This window comes from Phalacrocorax carbo, chromosome 5 (genome assembly GCF_963921805.1).
Source record: "Phalacrocorax carbo chromosome 5, bPhaCar2.1, whole genome shotgun sequence".
Classification (NCBI taxonomy): domain Eukaryota; kingdom Metazoa; phylum Chordata; class Aves; order Suliformes; family Phalacrocoracidae; genus Phalacrocorax; species Phalacrocorax carbo.
In genome coordinates, this window is record NC_087517.1 from 35,045,567 (window position 1) to 35,068,481 (window position 22,915).

Here is a 22,915-nt window from a genome sequence, read left to right on the forward strand (position 1 = left end):
TAATGTGAACTCCTGTTCCTGTTTTAAAAGATATACTGAGCATCAGCCAAACCCCTATAGATAGCTACATGCACATCTTTCTATCTGTCACAGCATTTTCCAGAGGCGCTCCAGTAATAAGCGGGGAAGGGATGGCTGGTCTAAGCATTTTTCCTTGTAAATTTGCCCACATTGGTTCAGTTATGTTTAGCCACCTCAAAGTTCCCAGCTCCTATGAAAAGTCCAGCTCAGACCTCTGCTAAGTCCCTGTGGTTATGACTCACGGGCTAAACAGAAGTGCCAGGAAATCATGTGTATCCAGCAAAATGGCTTTCTGCAGCTGGCCTACTGATTGCTAGGTGGGATTTTTTTGTGTTTAAGTAACAGCAGTTTATGAACAGGAACTCCTGGAAATGGCTTCTTTGTGAACCGTTTCAGAAGTAAGAAATCTGGGGGCATTCATCTGGTGGCCCAAGCAGAAAGGGAATGTTGGCTGGGTCACATCCAGCAACCCTGCATGCACCCAGGATTCCCTCCGTTTGACCTCCCTACAGGCATCAGCTCCAGGAAAGGTCCTTGCTGTCAAATGGGGCCTCCGCTCACTTCAGAGGAGTTAAGGACGGACCGAGGACATTCCTCAGGGGTCAGCAGGGTACCCCCTGTGCAGGACCAAATTCCATCATGCAGTATACATGGCTTTTTGACAGCACGCCTGGTGATACATGCCTGATACATGCCTGGCAACTTGTGCTCAACCACAGCACATTGGATTCCCATACTTCAACTTGCCTGTAGAAATAGCATCTGAAGGGGGAAAGTGGTTTGGTTTTGACCCGCAACTTCCACAGCAGATAAAACTTGACATGATGATCACTTGCCCTTAGGAGTCAGGGCAAAGCTCACCCGTAGCACATATAAACCTATGTTTGCAGTTTTTCGTTATTTTAATTTCCTCAAGTGACTTCAGAACACTGACAAGACGGACTCACAAGAAAGATTTTCTTTGTCTTCAGTTAAGTCTTATTCCTTTTCAGAACCTATTTGCAGAATCAAACATATATTCAAAAATTAAAAATAGCATTTGGGTTGGTATTTAGGAAGACGGACGTTTTGTGGTCCTAGGCTCCTTTGTACAGCTGGAAAGGAAATGTGGGCTCCACAGGGAGGACATGATCCTTGAACAGCTTTAAAAAACAGCACAAACCAGAAACAACTGTTCTTGAGAGCCAAGGATGCAGCACCCGGAGGAAGGAGCTGACACTGGCCTGAGATGCAGCGTGCAGTGGGAGGCGCGCTTTGCTCCGGAGTGGATTTTGCAATCCAACCCAGCTGCCCTCTGGTCCTGCCCCATGCTTGATTCAACTGTCACCTTATGGCAACTAAAACTGACTGAAAGCATTTAAAATCTAAACTACAGAAGCTCTCAGAAGGATCTCTGGTCTCACTTCTTCTCTGTAAGTCTCCAAAATATCATTTTGGTAAAAATACAGGGAGAGCAATTGCAAGTTCAAGAAACTGAAAAGCTGTTCATTCTGAAAGATGCATTTGAAGTTCCCCGTCCACACCACACAGTCAGAAAGCCTACCTAGAAAAATAGCTCCCTGCACCATCATAATAAAAGAGCAAATATTTGCAGCCAGCCAAGGTGGTTTCCAGTTAGGGACAGTAGAAATCACTTCTTTGTACTACTATGTTCAGTTCTGATTTTAACATAACTAATACCCTGCAGAGAACTGGTGTAGGACCCCAAATGGATTCCTCATCCCAGAAAGCTGACATTTAAACTCTCATCATCTAAAGAGCTTTATTTTGAAAACGTAAGTGAGGAGGTAGAAAAGGTAAAAACTCTAAAATATCCAGCCATAGGAGTTCTCCCCCGGTGTGTGCAGGGACATGCTTGGGACACCCGTGGGCAGAGGGGACCCAACAGACACCCTTGTCATCTCACAAAGGTGCTACCACACAACACCCCACCCCACCACAATACCTGGGTGAGCCCTGGAGCCCACCAAGGCACCCATGGAAGACAGCAAAGGTCAAGAGCTGCCATGTACCACATACTAAAGCTTTCAAATCCTGGAGCAAAACACCATCTTTGATTAAGCCCATTGGGATCACACATTGTGCCAGAAAAACGATGCGGGAGAGAAGCTGCTTTGTGAGCTGGGCTACAGGCTGGGTCACTCGTTAGGGGAGGGCAGCTTCTCCAAGGTGAAAGCGGCCACCTCCAGCGAATACAAGAGCCCCTTAGCCATCAAGGCGGTGGACCAGCGATGAGCACCCCCAGCCTTCATGTACAAGTTTCTGCCCTGGGAGCTCTTCATCATTTGCATCTTCGATCTCATCGATGTCTGCAACATAAAGCTCTAAATCGTGATGGAGGCAGCAGTCATTAACCTGCTGCAGCTGGTGCAGCAGCTTGGGAAACTGCCCTGCATCCCCAGGGCCTGAGACATCTCTGCACACGTTGTGGGGGCGTGCACGACTGCCACTTGGTGCGCCGGGATCACAGGTGTGAGATGTGCTGCTGCTCACTGCCGATGGCCGCCAGGCCAAACATAGTGACTTTGCTTTTATCAAGGAGGCCAACAGCTCCGCGGACCTAAGCACCACATTCTGTAGGTCGGCAGCCTATGCTTCCCCGAAGGTGCTGCTGGACATCCCCTACATGCTAAGAAGTACAACATGTGGAGCTTGGATGTGATGTTCTACGTGATGATGACCGGCTACATGCCCTTTGATGATACACACATCCGCAGCATGCCCCAGCAGTAGAAAGGGGTGCTGTACCCAGAGGGACTGCCCCTGCTGCTGGAGCCCTGCCAAGCCCTATCGCCCAACTGCTCCAGTTTAGCCCAGTCTCTGAGCACGGCATGGGGCAGGTGGCCAAGAACAGATGGCTGAAGAGGGACATCTGAATGAGGAAGCCCTCCCCAGAGATCCTGGGAGAGCAGTATCACTTTAGTGCAATCAATGCTGTAGTGGAAAAGCATTTCTGTGATATATTGATAATTTTGAGCCCTGGAGTGCCTGTATGTGGAGCTGATTGAACTTCAAGCACCAGCAAGACCATGTGCTCTCAGAAAGTGGTCAAATCCCTTCACAAAGGAGACACACGAGCCTGCCATGGGTTGGGTTTCAAGACACAATGACCATGCTAAGCTAGTGGTGACAGCAAAGCATAGGACTGCTTATACCAGCAGTGGCTGCCTGCCCGCAGTGGGGACCTGCCCCCCTGTCAGGCAAGGCCGGGGCTCTCCTACAGAGCCAGCATGGCCAGGGCAGGGTGGTGAGGTACAACGTGCAGCAGCACAGTCCTTTATGTTGCCTGCACCCTAGTACATGTAATGAACACCAAAACTCCTGTGCAGCTCCCCTTCTCTACTGCTCCCCACCTTCTGCCACCATATGCGCTGGGCACTGCCCAGGACTGCACGAGGCTAGCTGTTCTTACATGGGTCTTGGCTTGTCCTCAACCTTGTTCACCATCAAACTGTATTTAAGCTGGTAGGAAGGGGGAAGTAGTGGTCCTGCAAATCACTACTGCAGAGAAAATGTTACATTTTTTGTATACCACCATTTATATCTCACAGTGATATTCACAACCCAAATTCAGAGCAGGATCTTTGCAGGCAACTGGACAGCATTACCAAGCCAAAAGTTTTGGTGTGGGTTTGAGATCCACACCTTACGTTCAACTACATTTTTCAGATATTGATTCTTAGCAGCATTTGAAATCTCTGCCAAAAGATATTTGATGGCAAAGAAATGCCACTGGCCATGGAGAACCTGAAATGGGAAAGAGATAAAGATATAAAGGAGAGCTGTTTTGCTAACAGCTACTGTCCAGCTTCAGCATAGAAAGTTACCGATTATTCTGAATGCAACCCCCATAAATCTACAACCCTACAGGCAAGTCCCATTTTTAAAGGGTTAATTAAAGGTAGGAGCTTGCATCTGAAATGTGCTTTCATGAGACATTTCAAATCCCCTTTAAACAATCTCCAACCTAGCTTCCACCAAAACTGAAGTCAGATTCCCAGTTGGGTGGTCCACCAGTCTTCGTGTTGCTGGTGCCACGTGAGCTAACACAACGCAGCCCTGGCAGCAGCTCCCACAGCCAGGCTACGTTTTACAGGAACAAACCAGTACACGTGGTTCTGCTGGAAGAGAAGGAAGCATCTTTGGTAAAGCAAACATTTTGGGTCTATTAAAAGCAGCAGTTTAAGTAGAACAAGATGTGGCAGCAGAGCCAGCCCAAGGCTTTTCAGCATGCGGGCTACAGTGAATTTTGCCACCCCCAGAATGATTTATTTTGTTCTCCTCCTTGTAGCTGCAAAATAAAACTTCATAGCAGCAGCAAAGTCCAAAGCAGACACAGTAAGGGATAGAAAGGGTGTCTTGGGGCCATCCATGGCTGGGGAAAAAGGCTTGGGAAGGATTAGGAGGATACTGGGGATGGAAAAGAAGGAGACAAGTCATAAGGAGGTGGGAAGCAAGGAAGCAGATTTCAGGGTAGTGAGATTTTCAGCAAGGCTCAACTCTCCTTTTCCTGCTGGCCTTCCAACCACCCTGTCAGCCTCGTCCCTCTCCAAAGGCACCACCTTCCTTTGGGAGAGCTCCCCAGTCCATACCCCAGGATATCCAGGTACCTTCTCAACTCCATCCCCTTCCTCACTGCAGCCCTTGCTTACCTCCAAATATGTCCCAACAACGTGGGAAGCAGAAACCTGGTGCCAGACTTGGTGCTACTGTATTGCCTCTCCTTTCGCTTTAATTTTCTTTCATTAAAGACAAAACTAATATAAAATGGGTTGTTCTAAAACCCAGACCCTATTAATCTCTCCTCAGCACCACATTCTCCTAAACAGTTGCATCTGTTGAGGATATGAGTTGGGACAGATGACACGTTTTGCAAGGATGAACCCCCCTGAGTGGCTTGGGAAAGCAGCTGGGGTTCAAGTGGCAAGTGATTTGAATGAGCCACAGGAGGCTCGTAAGGCTGCCCCGCAGCCCTCGCCTTCTCCACGCAGATGGTAATCTCACAGGGCCCAGCTCTAACGATCTTAGAGCAGTCCCAAAACTGTGAAAATGGTCCAGTACAAATCTAATTTCGCAGATTAAAAATAAAAATCACAATTAAACACTGTGAACGAATTATTTTCTAATTTACACCAATGGAAAACCAGTTTTGAAGGAGAGCAGAACCAGGGGTGTTGAGCAGGCTGGGGAGGAGGCTCCTCTGTTCCTCTGTGAGCATCCCTCCCCTCCTTACTCCGTGTGGAGGGCCTCCTGTGGTCTCTGTGTGTGTGTGCTAAGCATGCCGCTTCCCCAGGCTTATTTCCTTCTCAGGAGGGTAAAAACACTTTTTTGCCTTCCTGGGAGATGCACAGTTGATGGAAGTGCCCCTTCCCTGGCTTCTGGCAGATGAGCCCCACTATCCTGGCCATGAATCACAGCACCCTGCATTTATGGGAGAGCCCTTGAACTTTGAATGAGCACCTGTGGGAGGCATAAACAACTGCGCTGCATTATCAATATCCCAATCAGTCCCACCAGAGTCATTCTGCAATGTGACTCTGTCCTCCTCAGGCTGTTTGTAAGGCACTGGTGCAGTACGATCTAGAAATGGTCTTGTCTAATATCAGCACCGAATAAATAACTTTCTATGGGGGAGCTGATCACCATGCAAGATACACAATAAATATACTTTATTTAATCCTTCTTCAAGGGCAAGAAGGGAAACATTCAGAGACTGAATAAGACAGCTCTGCGGCATGCCACCACCTAGCTCCTGTCGGCTTACTACATGGTCCTATCTACAGTAGTAGAAAGCTGTACTACGTTACCCCATCCACAGCCCTTGTCATTGGTTGTTGTCGTGCCCTATGTCACCCAATGGCCTTACTCTGTCTTCCAGATTTTTAAACCCATACCTTGAAATCAGTTAGAGGGACTCTCAAAAGGATGCTCAGTGGAATAAATTGTTTAGTATTTTCTCAATATATTTTCTAAGCATCTTGAAGCAATTTTACCCCATTTAATCTGAGAAGAGCATTAATAATTTCAAAGATGTCTTCCAGACTTTTAGTATAGCTTTCCTCCCACTGCTCCTTTGTCCAAATTCAGCGTCACCTTGCCTGACATACACTCTATTTAGGGCAAATGAAAGGAAGGGAGATAATTCACTGCATGTTGACATTAAAGCTCCCTTTTCAGCTAAGCAAAATTTACGTTCAAGATTTTAGGTCATAGCTGATGCGTGTGATAAGCTTTAGGACTCAGCTATTTAAAAGTCTACATGCTACAAAACTCTGGAGATAAGTATATTCATGAATTGTGGGAAAACACTGCTGGGTAATCAAACACCTCATGTATTCCTGCATTAACTCTCGAGCTGCCTCTCTCAGGGCTGTGCATTTCTGCCTACAGCGAAGCTGGGCTGCCCAGCCTGCAGCTAATGACCTGTTTCAATTACCCTTGGCTCAGCCAGCACAGGCAGGTTGGGTGAGAGACGCACCTGAGTGACCCTGCCTCTTTCGGAAGGCAAAGCTTTCAACGGGCAATTTAGCAAATAAATACACCTCACTCTGCTTGAATACATTAACCTTTCCATAATTGCAGTCTTTAGTGCTAGCAGCCTTTTATCAAGCTACCCAGTGTCCGCCTCTCTCTTTTCAAACCCCACACCGTACCAAGTTATGGGTCTCCCTTGCTCTTGTGTGTGTCTTAACCCTTCTTCAGTTTAAGATCTCTTCTTTTTTCATAGTCCATAGCTCTCCAGGTCTCTAAACTTACTTGTTGGTTGGAAGAGATAGGGAGGGAGAAAGGGGACATTCTCCTCTCTTGAGCCATTTGATTATATTAAGTATAATTTTAAAAAAGCTAACGAGGTTCTCACCAAAGGACAGGATCCAAAGGCTCTTTGTGTGCATAATTTTCTTTGCAGACAAGAAGCTTTCTGTGAAAAATATTTTCATTTTCACAGCACCAGGGAAACATTAATCCTCACACTAGTACCAAGTGGTAAATATTATTGTCCCCATGTTATAGTGAGCAGGCTGAATGGCTTACTTTAAGCCAAGAAGATTTCATTTTACATTACAGTTTAAAACTACCCTGGCCTCCAGTCTTCTGGTCAGATCGTGATTCTGTCTTGAAACAATAATAAATTCAACAATATTTGATGGCCTGCAAAGACACTTGAATTCCCTTTCCCAAAACTGCTTCCAAATCAATCTCCTTTTATCTCATAAATGAATGAAAGGGAGTATACTACAAAAGCAGATGGCTGGAGCTTCTTTTCCATGCTCTGAATAAGGGACCTGCATTTCTTAACTGCATGTAACTCCCTTTTTCAACAGTTGAGAATGCACCCACACCACGGGATGTAACACGAGCCCAGGTTGCCCAGAGAGGTTGTGCCATCTCCATCCTTGGAGGTTTCCAAGGGCTGACCAGACAAAGTCCTGAGCAGCCTGGTCTGATCTCAGAGCTGACCCTGCATGGCACAGGATGTTGGACTGGAGACCTTGTCCTGGTTTCAGCTGGGATAGAGTTAAATTTCTTCGTAGTACCTAGTAAGGGGCTGTGTTTTGGAGTTTTGCTGGAAACAGTGGTGATAATGTGGAGATGTTTTAGCTGTTGCTTAGTAGCGCTTACGCTGGTCAAGGACTTTTTCAGCTCCCTGTGCCCTGCCAGGTGCACAAGGAGTGGGGAGGGGACACAGCCAGGACAGCTGACCCCAACTGACCAATGGGATATTCCATACCATATGGTATCATGCTCAGTATATAAAGCTGGGGGAAGAAGAAGGAAGGCGGGGGGGGGACATGGACAGACACGGGGACGGGGCACATTGGGAGTGATGGTGGTTGTCTTCCCAAGTCACCGTTATGTGTGATGGAGCCCTGCTTCCCTGGGGATGGCTGAACACCTGCCTGCCCATGGGAAGTGGTGAATGAATTCCTTGTTTTGCTTTGCTTCTGCGCGCAGCTTTTGCTTTACCTGTTAAACTGTCTTCACCTCAGACCATGAGTTACCTCACTTTTACTCTTCTGATTCTCTCCCCCGTCCCACCAAGGGGGAGTGAGCGAGCGGCTGCGTGGTGCTTGGTTGCTGACTGGGGCTAAACCATGACAGACCTCCAAGGTCCTCTCCCACCTGGAGTAACCCTATGATCTATGAACCTAGAATTCTGCTATGAGGTGACAGCTATTCATTCTCTCACAGATGCAGAGACTTCTCAATGATTTTGACTGCAAAGGTAATAAATTACTATTTTCTAGACCCATGAAAGTGTGGGGCAGCAAGCGATGCCTTCATCTGCCAATTACGTTTTGGCTACTGTTGACTTCTTTTATAGGTGGCAACACAACATAAGCACCTAAAAAGACAAAGCAGAGGGGTGAGCGTGGTTGTCAGGTGTTTCTCTTTGAAGTTAAAGAGCTACACAAGGGTGGTAGGGAGTCTGTTCTTCCTTCCTTTCTTCTCACATTATTATCAGCCACAGCAGCAACCAACAGATTCCTTGAAAGACACATGTGGTGTTGTTTCTTTCTCTCAGCTGACAGATGTTCATTATATTCAGGTAGCACCTAAATGTCACAGGAGCCCTGTTGGGAGAGGTCCTGTGTACAGCTGTTCTTACTGATCATCCCTGCCTCAGATGATCTCACCTCTTAAATGAGAGGCGCACCTTGGCCAGAGAGAGGAACTTCTCCTGCACCATGTAATCTGTAGGTGGCTTCACAAAGAACAGATGGTAGGACACCATAGTGATCTGTTTGCCTAGTGTATTACGTAGCATCACAGAAGCATTTCTGGGCAGCATGGCTCACTGTGTGCTTTACAATATGAGTGATTCATGCTAACAAATAGGAAACTAATTAAATGCCTTTTAGCAAACCAATTATAACACCAATAATGTCTGCAGCAACAGCAGCATCAGAGTCAGCATGGTAGCTGACAGGTTCACAGGTCACCTTGCACCCTCTTAGGAACGTATTTACAAAGGGGCTCCATCCCACCAGATGCTGAGAGCTTTCAAGTCTGACTAAGTGGTTTTAAGATAAATAGTAGCTGAGGGAACTGAGCACCACCAGACAAGCCCTTAAGAAATAACAGACCCTTCCTTCTCCATATGGTGACTTTGCTTATTCTCCATGTACCATATTGACCCACTGGAAGTGTAACTGGCAACATCATTGTTTTCATGATACTCTGCACAGCACTGTCATATCAGTATGTTCTCCAGAGGGAGGCAAATGAGCCATTTCCATTACAACCTTAATTAAAAATGCAGCTCGAGCATTTACTGCAACTGACTTGGCTTTAGCTTTAACACAGATGTTGGCTTACCCAGCCTGAAGGCTGGTAAATTGTTGGAGCTCCACCACAAGTACAAGGTAGGGCTCGGCAGGCAGAGGCAAAAGGGCGTTTGCAAAAAGGAGAGGCAAGCTTTGCACAGCACGCTGGCTGCTGCATCCTCTTAACAGAGCACAGCTAACAACAAACCTCACCCAGGGGACACCAAGAGACAGACAACATTCCATTAATTACAAGCAAAAAACCAAAATACACATTATAGTCTCAAATATAATGATAATCCTTGGCTCCTCATTTGCATGTTCTTTAGCTTGTTAATGGGATACGTATTATGGAACACCTAAAACAGAGTCACGCACATATGAACCCTATCATTTATTATAACAATAGCTTCTTCTCTTTCTATTTGACATATTTCTCTCCCCGGCCCAGAAAATGGTTCAAACTGCACCATCCAGGGCAAACCATAATTGATTAATAAATCTTGGGGAAAGCAGTTTTGCTTTCGGTGCGTTACACAGCCAAATATCTTTTCTGATACTGATAGCTGTGTTTATTTACTAGTGATGGATCCAGGGAACTGCTGGAGGAAGGACCCATGGGAGGCTTAGACCTACTAGCAGCCTTCAAATAAATATACATATTCTTGTAAGTAGGGGAAGAAATATCAAAAGCAAGTCCTTATGAACAACAGGTCTTCAAACCACTGTGTCAGAGCAGAAGGGAACTACTACTGGTGAAGTAAGCACCTGCTGTGTGCAGAGGGGTGGCCCGGGGAGGTATGGGAGGACAGACCTCCCATGTCCAAGAAGGGAGGATGAGGAATGATGTGGCCAGGGAAGCAGCACGGCAGCGGGCAGGAGAGCGGTGGTGGTGCCGGTGACATGCTGGGGGCAGGGAGGCAGAGTGCAGCCAGCCTGGGTAAGTAGGACAGTCGCTCGTGCACATCATCATGTATTTTATTTCATCTTCACACCACAAAAAAGCAACTTCAGCTTTCTATCTTTTGTTAGACTCTATTTCAGGCAGTGCCTGGCAGGAAGACATTCGTGGAGACAACTGTGCTCGTGGTTTTGGGACAGAGCATCAGTCTGTCAGCAGATTAAATCTATTACAAATGTTATTCTCAAGACATCATGCAGGATCTAAACTTCAGACCAACAGCTCAGCACAAACTTCATTTCATTATGAAACTGGAGCCTTTTCATATTTCATCTACAACACTTCTAAAGCATTTGTGCTCTTCATTGCACCCTGCTCTGTTTCTTTGGTTTTACTCTATGCCTAAATTTGCTGCATGCCTCAGGTTTCTACATGGGCAAGGAACAGCTGCATCTCAGATGCTCCACTAGCAAAACTCCACAGCCCCACAGGAGTCAGGAAGGAGGACACAAAAATAGGCATCAGCTGGTGACCTGCCTGACAGCAGGGGAGCGACAGAGGTTTTGGTAACTGGGTTGGTGGGCGCGTGGAATTTCCCACTGAACAAAAAGTGTCAAAAGCGACTTTGGCATGTAAGCCCAGGACTTTACCTAAGTGCATACTTTAAAATGCTGACTACTTCAATCTGCTGAAAGTTTAAATATCACTAGCCTCCAGAACGAATGGTCAGATAAAACAAATCACTATACTGAGTTACGGTTGAAACCACCACCCACAGTTCATTGCTTAAGTTGAGCTTAAGTTTCCAAGATCTTCCCCTAGGTTTATCAGCAAGAAAATTTTAAATAAGTATGCATGGCGGCAGAGCTGCAATTCATGCCAGGATAAGACAGAATCTATAGCTAATTCCAGTATCAGAGAGATCAAAAAAACAGCACACAGAAGGGTAGTTTTTGTAACAGGGACATTTTTTTCCCAGTAGTTGACAGGCTTGAGTCACTTGTATGTATTTAACGTCTGTCAAATGATAAGGGCTGTTGCTCGCTGGCAAAGCACACGCGATCTCACTCTGGGCATGCTAAATGTTTCCATAGCTTGTCTCATTACCCAAAGCTTTTATCATCTCCGCCACCAGATTTGCAATTGGTTACTGCAGCATAAGCAGCCCATAGCAAACCTTCCCCTCTCACCACCAAAAAACCCACTTCCACTCATTAAACTATGACGTTCCCAGGTGGGACCTGACCTCACCGAGCACTGTGGTGGAGGAGAGTCCTGGCACTCTTGCTGGCCTCAACCCTTCTGCCAAGGGGACACACACAGTACCAAACCCTTGCACGGTGGTTAACACCCGGTTGCCCATGCAGTGAGGAAGGAAGGAAGGGCAGCACTGGGCCTTGCAGAGGTGCAAGCAGACAACGTTGGAAAGAAATCAGCAGTGGGGTAGGTTAGGCATGGGCAGTAGGGGACCGCTGCTATCAGGGATCTTGTGGTAAAGATCTCTTGGTGTTATCACTACATGTCTTGTGAGCTAGCGCTCCCCAGTTTAAAAAAAAAATGTTTCAACAAGCAGCGACACCGGGGAACAAACTATGAGGTTCAAGAAGAGCAGGAGACTGTTTTTCACATCGATGGCTAAAGGCCAGTTCAGCTGCTACTGGGGTTGGGGAGGCTGGAAACATGGTTGAGTGGAGCTGGTAGAAGGAGGAAGGGTCATAAGAAAAAAGCCCAGAGACCCTGGAAGGTTGAACACCACACACACACAAACACACACACACAAAAAGAGCATGTTGTGTCCAAAGAAAGTTCAACAATTTTCCCAGCTCATTGGATTGTGGGAACTTTGCTTTTCCAGGGAATAACTCTGCTATTTTTAGCTTTTTTATTATACAATTCGTCACGAGCCGTCTCAGGAGACTATCAACAATTGGTTTCAAGCACTATCTGACCACAAACACTTCTCCACATGTGATTTAGAACATCTGGAGCAAAGGAGTTGGCTTTCAAAGCATGCCAGTACTGTGCTGCCTCCCCACATTGTTTCTTCTTCCTTCCATCTTCACATCCATTGTCAGACTGTGCGTAGAAAGCGGGCTCGAGAAGCCAACCTCAGCGGCCCTGACAATACACTCATGCTCTGTATTTGCTGTAAGCACACGAGGAGAGCAGACACCGCCTGCTTTGAAGAGGAGTGTGGCCAGGAATTGCTGGTGGCACATTCCCCGCATTGCCGAGCCGCAGTGATTTATACATCGTATCCCCTAAGGATGGGAGATACGATTCTTGGCCAGGAGGCAGGCCAGCGTGGGGATTCATGCCAAAGTGTGCACGCTGTATATCACATCCACAGACCCGAAAAGGAGGTGCATTGTTTGCTCCTTTCCTGCTGTAGGCACTAGCTCTGTATTTGGTGGACGGATTTCTCTGGCAGCCCAGGGAAACCTTTTCACCAGAGAGCTGTGGTAACTAAATTGTAAAATCACAAAGCACACCTTCAGCGAGGCTGAGGATGGAATGGGAAGATATGAAAAAGGAATCCGAGCAAATAGCAGAGGAAATGACATTATGATCCCAGCTGGAAGCCCTGTAATGATCTGCTTGGTGTCTGCACAGAAGCCTGCATGAGAACGGGGAGAGGTTCAAGGCCCTGTGGAGCTGATGAGAATTTTATCATCAGCTAGAGGGGGTGAAGGTTTCACACAGCCTTTAATTTTGTGTTCATCTTTAAATTTCTCCTACTAATCCGCACAGATGTGGTGCAATCATAGAGTAGCCTGCATTCACACCACCTTGCATGTCTGGCTTCCCCACGCAGCTTCCAAAAGCTGTGCTCATGAGGATGTATCCTGTGGTGCTCCCAGCGCTCCCCAACCAAATCCAGTACAAATCCTGGTTTGTAACAATAAAGTCAGCCCAGGGGGAGAGAGAGATCTTGAACTGCACTTTGTAAAGAGCTGGTGACGTGGCAGCAGGATCTGTATCTACTTCTTGTCCTCCTTTATATGTTTTCAGAGAATAGCCAGTAAAATTTGGGGATGCTTGTCTCTCGTAAAGGTAGAAAGCCTGGAATTTTGGCACACAGTGTCCTTTAAGAGAGTTCATGAAGTCCTTGAAACATGTTGTGTCTGCAGAGAGCACAACCACTATCCTAGTGCATGGTTTCGCATCACGTCTGAGCTGAATTCACAGCTCCCCATCTCCTCTCCCCCCACCCAGCCCCATGGGGCCACGCACCGATCTGCACCCCCCCAGGGAGTCACGAGGCGACTTCTCTGCCCTCCTAGCACAGGGCCACAGCTTGCCGCAGGGTCAGGGTGGCATGGCCAGAGCCACGGGCAGGGGACAGGGGCAGGAAGGATCAGACGACGCTGCTGTGGTGGCAGAAAATGCACTGGTTTGGCTCATGCTGAGACACGAAACCACAGCCTCAGTTTTACTTTTCCAGCCATTTTTAGGAAAGATATAGCTATAAATACAGGTCTCATTTGTAGTTGCTAGGATCCATTTTGTTTCCTTTTTTTTTTTTTTTCCAAAAAAACTGTTTTCAAATCCATTAGTAGTCAGTTCACTCTCAAAAAAATGAAAATTAGGAGATTTACCCCTCTGTGTTAAATTACATTTTTTTATGAGGAAAAAACTGTATCCTTAAGGCCACTGTGACCTTTGTGTCACATTGCAAGTACGACAATCCAAAAGAAGAAACAACAACCAACCAAACAGCAACAAAACCTCCCAAATCCCCTAAACTAAAGCCTCCACAAGAGACTAGGCACTATCTCCATAGAACAAAGTGGCCAAATGCCTTAGATAATGAAGAATTGCAGCCAGCGGGTGTGCCAGGCCAAAGCTGTTCTCGCACCATGCACATTTTTAATTTCCTTGAAGTACGTACGTTCACACACCCTGGTTGAGGAAACCAAAGGCAACTTTCCAAGCGCCACGGTGAGAATGGTTCCTCAGTGCCACCCTGCCACCTCCTAGCAAATTCATTTCCCACCTGTTAAAGTTCTCATTGGTATTGAACAGAGCAACTACAAGCTCCAAAAGCCACACGCTGAACCTCACAAGCTACCTATAAAGCGCAAGTAAGATATCTGCTTTTTTGACCAATATTTCTGGTTTTGGAGCCCAGGTCTTCAAGACTGAAGAGGCAAAGCAGCTAAGCCCCGGGGTAGGTGGCTGTGGTTTAGCAGTCACTAACAAACCCCTGACGCCTTGCAGCTCAAGCGCCTTTTCCAGATGCCCCTTACCCATACCATGCTTTTGATTTGGTCTCCCTTCAGAAAAGATTTCCTGCTGCCCCTTACATCCCACCAGTTTCTAGAAATTCCCCTGCTAGCATGACTGAGCCCTAGGAGAGATGGGCAGAGAGGTTTCGGGCAAAGAGGGCTGTAGGACACGCTGAGGTAACGTGAGAGAAGGGAACATCTGGCAGTGCAAAACGAGCACATAGAGGAAGCCACACCAAGGGAAGCCTCTAAATAACACCACTGACCGGGATTAGCACAGTAGTGCAAAAATAGATCAAATCTACACCATGCTTTGCTCCACCCTGGCTGGAGGAAGATGCAGGCTTCGACCCATGGCATCCTGGGGCCTGGCAGCTGGAGATGATGCTCTCCTCTCTTTGGAAAGGGTTTCCTCACCCCCTTTGTACAGAAGAGCCTGAAGATGTGACTGAAACTTGAAGAATGGATCTGGCTCACACTCCCTCTTCCATTCTGTTCTTTTGTTTGGTTGAGTTTTTTACCCTGAGAAATCCTATCTCCACCTCATCAGAAGGCAGAGCACCAGCCAGGTAGGATCGAAACCCACATCCCAGGACGACACGGTGCTTGGGAGCCAAGCGCCTGCAGGACCTCACGTGATGTCAACACAGCAAGAGTTTCTAAATAATAGTGTTCAAATAAAGGATGGTCAGGACAAACATCTCTGTGCCAGTAATGAGCTGACTGTGAGCTGGAGACAATCATACATTTATGTTGCAGTAAGTTTGCTGTTGGTTTAAAACCTTTTGAAGCTTTTTTCCTGCATCAGAAATAGCTGAAATTTTTTGTTCTTTATTTTTTGCATTATTCCCTGAACAGCTCAGGAAAACTCAGGAACCTGCCATCACAAGGCCACAATCCCCACATAACATTAAGAAGTTTGGGATGCAATTAACCTTTAGGATCTTCCGCTGCAAGCTCACCCACAACTACTGGACATTATTATTAAAAAGTAAATGTTAATCAAGAGCTTATAGTAATTTTGATCAGACAGCTTTGCTTTGAACACCTACAATTGGACTATTCATGGTTAAACTTATGCCAAGGTCCCTTTCCGTAGCTGTAGCAGCATACAGGCAAGTAAAAGCACACATACATGCATTCACGGCTATTTAACGCTCCTCTGCATCCAAATATAAATGAGTTCCTTCCTTTTGGCACCCCAGTTTGAACTCACCTATTTCATATTCTGATGGATTCTTTTTTTCAGGCTACAAGAAGCATATACAGCAACCTTGAAGGCTACGTGCAGTGAATCAAGCCAGCAGGGACTTCATGACAACATCACTTCAAGTGGATTTCTCTTCTAACAGGAAGAGACAGAGAACATAGCAACAGCAGCTTTTCATGTTTCATGCTTACAGTTTTGTGTTTTGTCAGAGTTTTGGGAAACACTTGTGACACTGATAGAGCTAGCAAGTTAACTCGAAAGGGAACAAACCATCTTTCATTAAAAAGGAGCTCTTGGTGACGAGGGAAATAAAACATTTCCTGTATGTTCAGCTGAAACTAAGGTGCCAAGATGCAGCGGTAGATAATGGGAGAAAATAACCTAAAAGAATACATTGCTGCTTTACCCCAGAGACATAGGCTTCCCTTTGTCGCTGAAGAGAACATCAGAAGCAGAAGGGAATGGGGGCAGAAGGAAATCAGAACACGATGAGAGCCACGGTGGGAAACAGCACCCAGCATCTGTAAGACCACACAGCATCAAGATACTGGTGGGGAAAGCACTTGTAACTTGAAATCATGAGGGACGCTGCCAGGCCAGTGAAAATCACCATTCATTGTTACAAAAAGCATTGTCTCCCACTTTCACAGAACAGCCTAAAAGGCATTCGATGTGTGAAGGTGAGACCGGGCAGCAAAGTCCTGGGGGCATGGCAAGGCTTCCTGCAGGAGGACTCCCTGCAGATCTCCAGTGCTTTGCCACGTTTCCAGGGAAGAAGACTCCCTGGCCAGAGGAATATTTGGTTTTTCATCTTTTCTCTAATAGTTAAAGACCATAAACAGTGGAATGCTATACAGCAAAGAGATCCTTTCCTTGGGTTAAATGCAGGGTGCAGCCTTGGAAATCAGTTGAATCATTAAGAGGAGATACTCAGGTTCTTCAAGTTTTCTTTTCATTCATGAAAAAGGCTTTTGTGCCTTCAAAATTTCACATCAATGTCTTAAAAATTTAGAATGAAGGAGAGAGGGAATGTGTTTCTAAAAATCTTTTAGGACACATTTTCATCCATTGATTATAATCAAGGTGAACTGCAATGCCCTCCAACTTTCCTAACTTTCATTTTAAGTTAAAGCTTGAATACCCAGCTCATTCATGTGTGCAAAAAAACAGGAACAGAACTGGTTCTAGCTGACAACCTGTTGGGACCAAGTTTGATATTCCCCTCGCAGCCCCAGTCCTTTAAACAGCCCTAGCTTACTGTAGGCAAATACAGCCAGACATGAATTTGTGATGTGCTTCCTTAAAAACAACAAATTCGTAGGAGCACCTTTTTCCTCTTTGCATTCCAGTTAATTTTTTGAGACTGGCCAAACCAAATCTGCCCAAATTTATATAAACACATTTTTACAAGAGTTAACAGCTACTGTAAATTTACCATAATCCTCAATCCTCTATATACTCCACATCAAAAGTGCAGACGAAGGGAGAGATTCAGTGAATGAGCAAGTACTGCTGTCAGTGCCATCCTGCAAGAAAGAACTTGGCTTTTCCCTGCAGTGTATATATAGTGTGTGCTTAAAGCAGCGACCGCTCGTATGTGTGATGTTTCAGCAGAATCAAGCGCTGCTCTGCAGACAAACCCTGGCAACGAAGGGTGTTTTTTTCCATACACTAAACCTCCCTTTACCTACATCTCTAGGAAGAAACACTCCAGTTAGTTATAAAATGGAAAGTCTCACTGTAACTGGGACTGACGTGCGAATGCTGTTCTCTTTGAAGGAGGATGCCACTGCCCGAGTTAAGTCTCCTGAAACTACTTAACAGGTCACACAATTTCAGGCAGACAGGTCTGTAGCTCCAATTAGCAAATACTGTGCTGGAACGGCTACAGGCTCATGCTACATTCCAGCAACCTTTAGTTACGTCTAACTGGGAGGTCATGGGACAGTGACGTATCCAGAGAATTTCGATCACTTTGAGGGGTTTTTACAAACATTGGTAAAGAATTGTCCTCCCCACTCACAGTCATATGTCTGTGTAAGCTCCAATGAGGATGGAATAGGAGGAAAAACAGAACTTGTCTGTTAGCGATGCTACAGATTACCTAAAATTCACACTTGTCTGTACTGTTGCAGGTTGGCAGCATCCCCATAAAACACCTCCAGTTCTGTCTTTGAAACGTATGTTTGTTGGGAAGTTCTAATGTCCAAAGAGCAGACATGCATCTCCCTCCTGCCAACTGCCATCACACTGCAGTGCAATCTTCCAAAATAACCATGACCATTTCCTCTAGAATATGGAAAATATGTTGTTCTTCAAGATTAAGGATCTAAAAGCTTAAGAATTAACAGTGAAATTTATGCCAACTTGGGAATATTTCATATCAAAATTTGAATTACTTATTCAATTTTTTCCCTATAACTGTTTAGAAAAAGGCTCTCATTTTGGCAATGAAAACAAACCTGGATTACGACTGAAGATGTTTTTTCTGATTTTACATTTTGGTTTCTTTCTTCCATAATTTGTACGATAAACAAAAATATACATCAATCAGGATAAAATTGTTCAGGATAAAAAGAGAGAAAAAGATAACAAGACAAAAATGTGTGGAATATGATAGGTTTGGGGCCCAAAGCCATTTTTTAAAAAATCATGTGAATCTGGCTATTAATACTGTTCCTAGGGAATCAGTCCAAATCCTAATGTTAGGAAATACGAGTTTGCAGAGATTTCAGAGAAAACTGTGTCAAGGAAAGAGCTTGCACTGAAGAATTGCACTGAAAATGGTTACTGTGAATCACTGAGGAAGACATGCTGCCTCTTAAGGAATCACACACAAAATAAAAATTTCTTCTCTCTAAGTCACACACCAGCACTGTGTATATTTAACCTAAAACCCAGTCACTTGCTCTTTTGAGATTTGATAGCAGTAAAAGGAAGATACAGATATAGAGAAAGTATAGGTCTAGGAACAGAATTTTATTTGATTCTGCAAAGTATCATGCAATGAATCACATTTTTTTAATGATCCTTGCCCAGATTTCAGATGACAAAATTTACAAGTAAAAGGACATGTAAGGTTAGCATCATAGGAGGAATAGTCTTCTCTTTACAACTCCATTTGATAGATGGTTATAAAAGAAAACAAAAGGAAAAAAAAAACGTAGGTGACCTTGCATTTTTATTTTCAACGTCCTAGATACTTAAATCTAAACATCAAGATTCCATGACTCTCCTAGCATATCTAAATAATTCATGTTCAGCAAAATTTGCTCTGTACATTGAGGAATATTTAAGTGTCAAAAGTACCTGCTAATATGCAAGGTAAAAATTGTAAAGGTCCAGAAAAAGAAATGAAACCACAGAAGTCAAAGTGAGGAATTTGTCCCTCTTCCAGTCTTTTGCAGGTATGGCTATCATGACTTGTTGCAAAGATCAAAGAAATAAAAGGGATGTGTACTGGGGGTCTCGCTGGGATGGCTCAAATACCCTAACATTATCCTTTAATCCCTAATTTCATGGGCCAATCATCCAGAGGCACTGAACCTAAACTCTCCCATTTCCTACCTGCAAGCAACTATAGGATTACATCAGACTTCAGATGTTTGTCTTCCTTACTTTCGTATTCATTTGAAAAATTTGCTCTTGTGGTTCTTACTGTAAAGTTTTTGAGATAGTGAACTGTTTTACAAGCTCTCCAATCTTTACCAAGCAGGAATTCTAATACAGGATTTAGGAGTTTCAAATGTCACGTTACTATGTGCCGTCTTCTTAAGGCAACGGAATAATTCCTTTGAAGTATCCTAATTTTGCATTACAAATCGGTACTAAGGCTTCCTTCATAAGCACCTCTAATTACAATACATGTAAAATTATTTAAATTTCATTACACTATTAACCTGACTCAAATTATTAAAAGGAAGGTTCAAACTAAGATCATAAGGAAGAGGCAACTTTTTGCCACAGTTTGGGAAATACATCTTTTTTGATTACTCCTATCTTTCAAGGTCATGTGCGTGGAACTTTTAACGGCAACATTGAAGTGACCAGTTAAAACAATTGTTTTGTATCACAGCAAAATCATTTACTTTAATCCCAAAGGAAAATGCATTAAAACCCAAAGCAGGTGTTCTTTTCAGACTGCTAACCATTAGCACTAGAACATCTACTGCAGTAAATGTCGTCTTAATGCGGAGAGCCAATGTTAATGTTGAACCACCCAGAGGAGCCTTCACAGCCATGAGCACCACATACCTTTATCACCAGGTGAGTAATGAGACTCTGAACTTTTCTTTATCTTTCCTTTATTTATGCTTGGACTTCCAGCACTGCACATCAGATACCCAGGGTTTTAATCTGTCCTATATCAGACTGCAAAAATACAATGCTTTCTCAACTGTCCTTGCATCAACAAATCAAACAGTCACATCCAACAAACCCTTCACTTGAGCAGTTACTTCTGTCTAAAAATGCATCTCTCCTCTCTTAAGGATTTCAACTAATGCTTCTGGCTTATAAAAGATTAAGTGCAATCAGTTACACTGAAAGTTCATAATGCAGCTCTTGATTGTATTTTCTGTGCACGCATTTACATCAGGCACACAAGTTATATAAAATAGTTTGGAGTACAAAAATATGGTTATAACATAGGAGTACCAAACAGCACAGAAATCGAACAGTTTTATTACCGTAATACCAATTTATATACAGACCCCCAAGTTAATGATATTTCAATTCTAAGTATTCTTCCCAAATTGACAACTGTAGTGTACACTCTAAAAAACTGCAAATTAACAACACAAATCTATTTTAACCCCACATTGTCTATGCAGTCTGCACCAATCCTCTCTCTTGCACACAAAAATGTATTATAAATAATTTTTCACAAAATGTCATGTAGGTTTTATTGCACATTGTACATGCCAATATCTAAAAGAAAGGCTCAAACCTTTTGCTTGATAACTAACTGTTTAAATACCTAGCATTTACTTGTGTTATGAATACTATTGCATTTTTCAGGCTCTATTCTTAACCGATAACTTAAAAGAAAAAAAGCAGAACAGAAAATATGCCTCGAACTGTATAGCTTTTGTGAAAGAAACAAGCTTTTTTAATTTTACTGATTTCTACTGTATAAAGTCATTAAAAACATTTCACCTAGTTAAAAATCCTGTTTGAAAATTTCTGCATTTTTACTACAAAATTATGCATATACCTGCTTGTATAATCACATATTCCTTCTGTTCTGCAGGATTAGATGTTCCTGTGCTGTACTGACTAAAAGATCACGTTACATAGGTCCTAGTGTTCACTATATGAGTTAGCATGTCAGACTCCATTCTGGCGGTCTCCCCAGCAGTGGCAAGCAAGGAGCCTGTCGTAACACCAGAACAGGTCAGTATAAAAAGGACACTGGGCACAAGTGGCCATCAAGCATCAAAGGCCATGTATCGTTCCTGTTAAGCAGATCTCTAGACTAAGGAATATGAGTAATTTGTCATTAATATGTGGGTTTACGGTATGCTGCACTAAAATATGACTGCTAAACAAAGAAAATGATTTGTGTATGACAGATATGTGCCAGCTGGTAAAAATGCCTCACTGGGTAAAAATCTGCACTTTGAGAGTTAAAACTCTGGCATGAACAACAAGATCTAAAAAGTTGATCGATCAAATGTTTTGCCAAGGGTTTCTAAAGCTATTAGCCATCAACAGCTCCAGAAAGGGATAAAACCAGCAAAACCAAACAGCTAAAATTGCACTATTACAAAGAAACAAGTCCGTGAAAGGGAGAGTCACCAGCTGGAGTTAAGGGACAGCCACTTCAAGAAGCCGATTGTTTTTTCGCTTGCAGGTTGGGATGTTGCCGTTTTTCTGGCTGCCTTGTATGAACTTCACACACACTTTGTCTTGTCTGAACTGGACCAGAAACCTATGAGAGGGAATAAGATACGTTTTAATTAAAGGTGGAAAAAGCCACATGAGGAGCAGAAGTCTCTTCCTGTTGGTTCTGAGCATCACTCCAAAAGATGTCATTTCCAGGTCTGTATTGATAATAAGAGTTGGAGAATAAAAAAAGCCATAGGCTACGGTAGGGCTTGAGTCTCCTTCAGGTAGTATCTCTTAATTATTGCCTTTTGCCTATAACTCTGGACCTTTTACAATTGTTCATTTGGCATTCCTTTAGAAAGAAGGCAGTTTAAAACAGAATTTCTAATGTACCAGAAGAGCAGCAAAGACTATTTCCAACTGCTTCATCATCATCCAGAGGGACTTTTCTATTTTCATGGAAGGAAGCTAAATACTTCTGCAGCAACAGCGGGAGCACTCTTCTGGTTTGTGCTTAATTTAGAGTGTATCTCTCATATTAGCAGGCGCTTATATTTCTAGTACTTAGTTAGCCTTTGCAGTCCCCTGCTCGGCAATTGGGAAAATTAACTTCCCTCCCAGCAAACTCCAAATTTAGATATTTCCTACAGTCCAGGATAAATTAATCTGGATTTGACTCTTCACTTTTTTACTGGAAGAGAAATTTCATTGAACGTGGAGAATTGCTTTGAGAATCGAGGAGGCTCCTGTGGAGCCTCAAACTTCTCACTGATCTGGATAGCAAGATTAAAAGCAATAAACAGGGCAGCGCTGCCTTTTGGCTCACATGCAGTGGTTGCTGACCTAAAAAGTCCTTTGTAATACAGCAGATTTTCCCCTTTTAGCATCCTTAAAAAGTCCTCCAGCAGAGGCCAAAAACTTCAAAGAATTTGTTCTCCAGCCGGAAACCACAAATCAAGCTGACGGCAGAGCTCATGGGAGGAAGTGGCCTCTGCTGCGCCGAGCTGCCCTTCAGTCCTACTTTCCTGCTGTACAGCCCAGACGCTCAAAGATTAACTTGTTCAGTGCTCCCAGCTTCCAGGCATCCAGAAAACGTAAGTAGGTCTTATAGCCATCATCTCTCATCGCCAATGATGCATTTTCCTAGACGCATCATTCCAATATTATATATATAAACAGTATGTCTCTTGCTAGACATACCCCTGGGTCAAGAGCATTTTTACTTAAGCTCTCGTCCCAAAAAGTAGTGCACAGTAGTCAAAGTAAGGCCACATTTTCTCCTCAGTTCCTACTTGTGCTTGTATCTAAACTCTAGCAGGGAGAAGAGAGTACTGCTTCGCCATCAACAGAAATGGAACTGCCAAAAATGAAGCAAATGACTTAAAATTATTTAGTCTGGATAAACTCAACAGCAGTACATACCTGATCGTTTTTAATCTGCAAGAAAGAAACAAAGCCA

The 22,915-nt window shown here is 44.1% G+C and overlaps 2 protein-coding genes across 5 annotated transcripts in view; one reads left to right on the forward strand and one right to left on the reverse strand.

Moving 5' to 3' along the window:
• The first annotated feature begins 2,027 nt into the window (after positions 1–2,027).
• LOC104040395 (testis-specific serine/threonine-protein kinase 6) lies at positions 2,028–2,897 on the forward strand. The gene is given in 6 exon segments (XM_009501105.2): positions 2,028–2,108; positions 2,110–2,455; positions 2,458–2,501; positions 2,504–2,645; positions 2,648–2,806; positions 2,809–2,897. Coding segments are annotated over 6 exon segments (861 nt in total).
• Positions 2,898–19,914: 17,017 nt separating this feature from the next.
• Positions 19,915–22,915, reverse strand: part of MYO1B (myosin IB) — a 115,664-nt gene continuing 112,663 nt past the window's right edge. For all 4 annotated transcript variants that reach the window (XM_064451987.1, XM_064451990.1, XM_064451989.1 and 1 more), the window contains one exon: positions 19,915–21,559. In XM_064451987.1, coding sequence (XP_064308057.1) covers positions 21,436–21,559 — 124 coding nt within the window. In that variant the 3' untranslated portion in view covers positions 19,915–21,435. The remainder of the gene's footprint in view (positions 21,560–22,915) is intronic.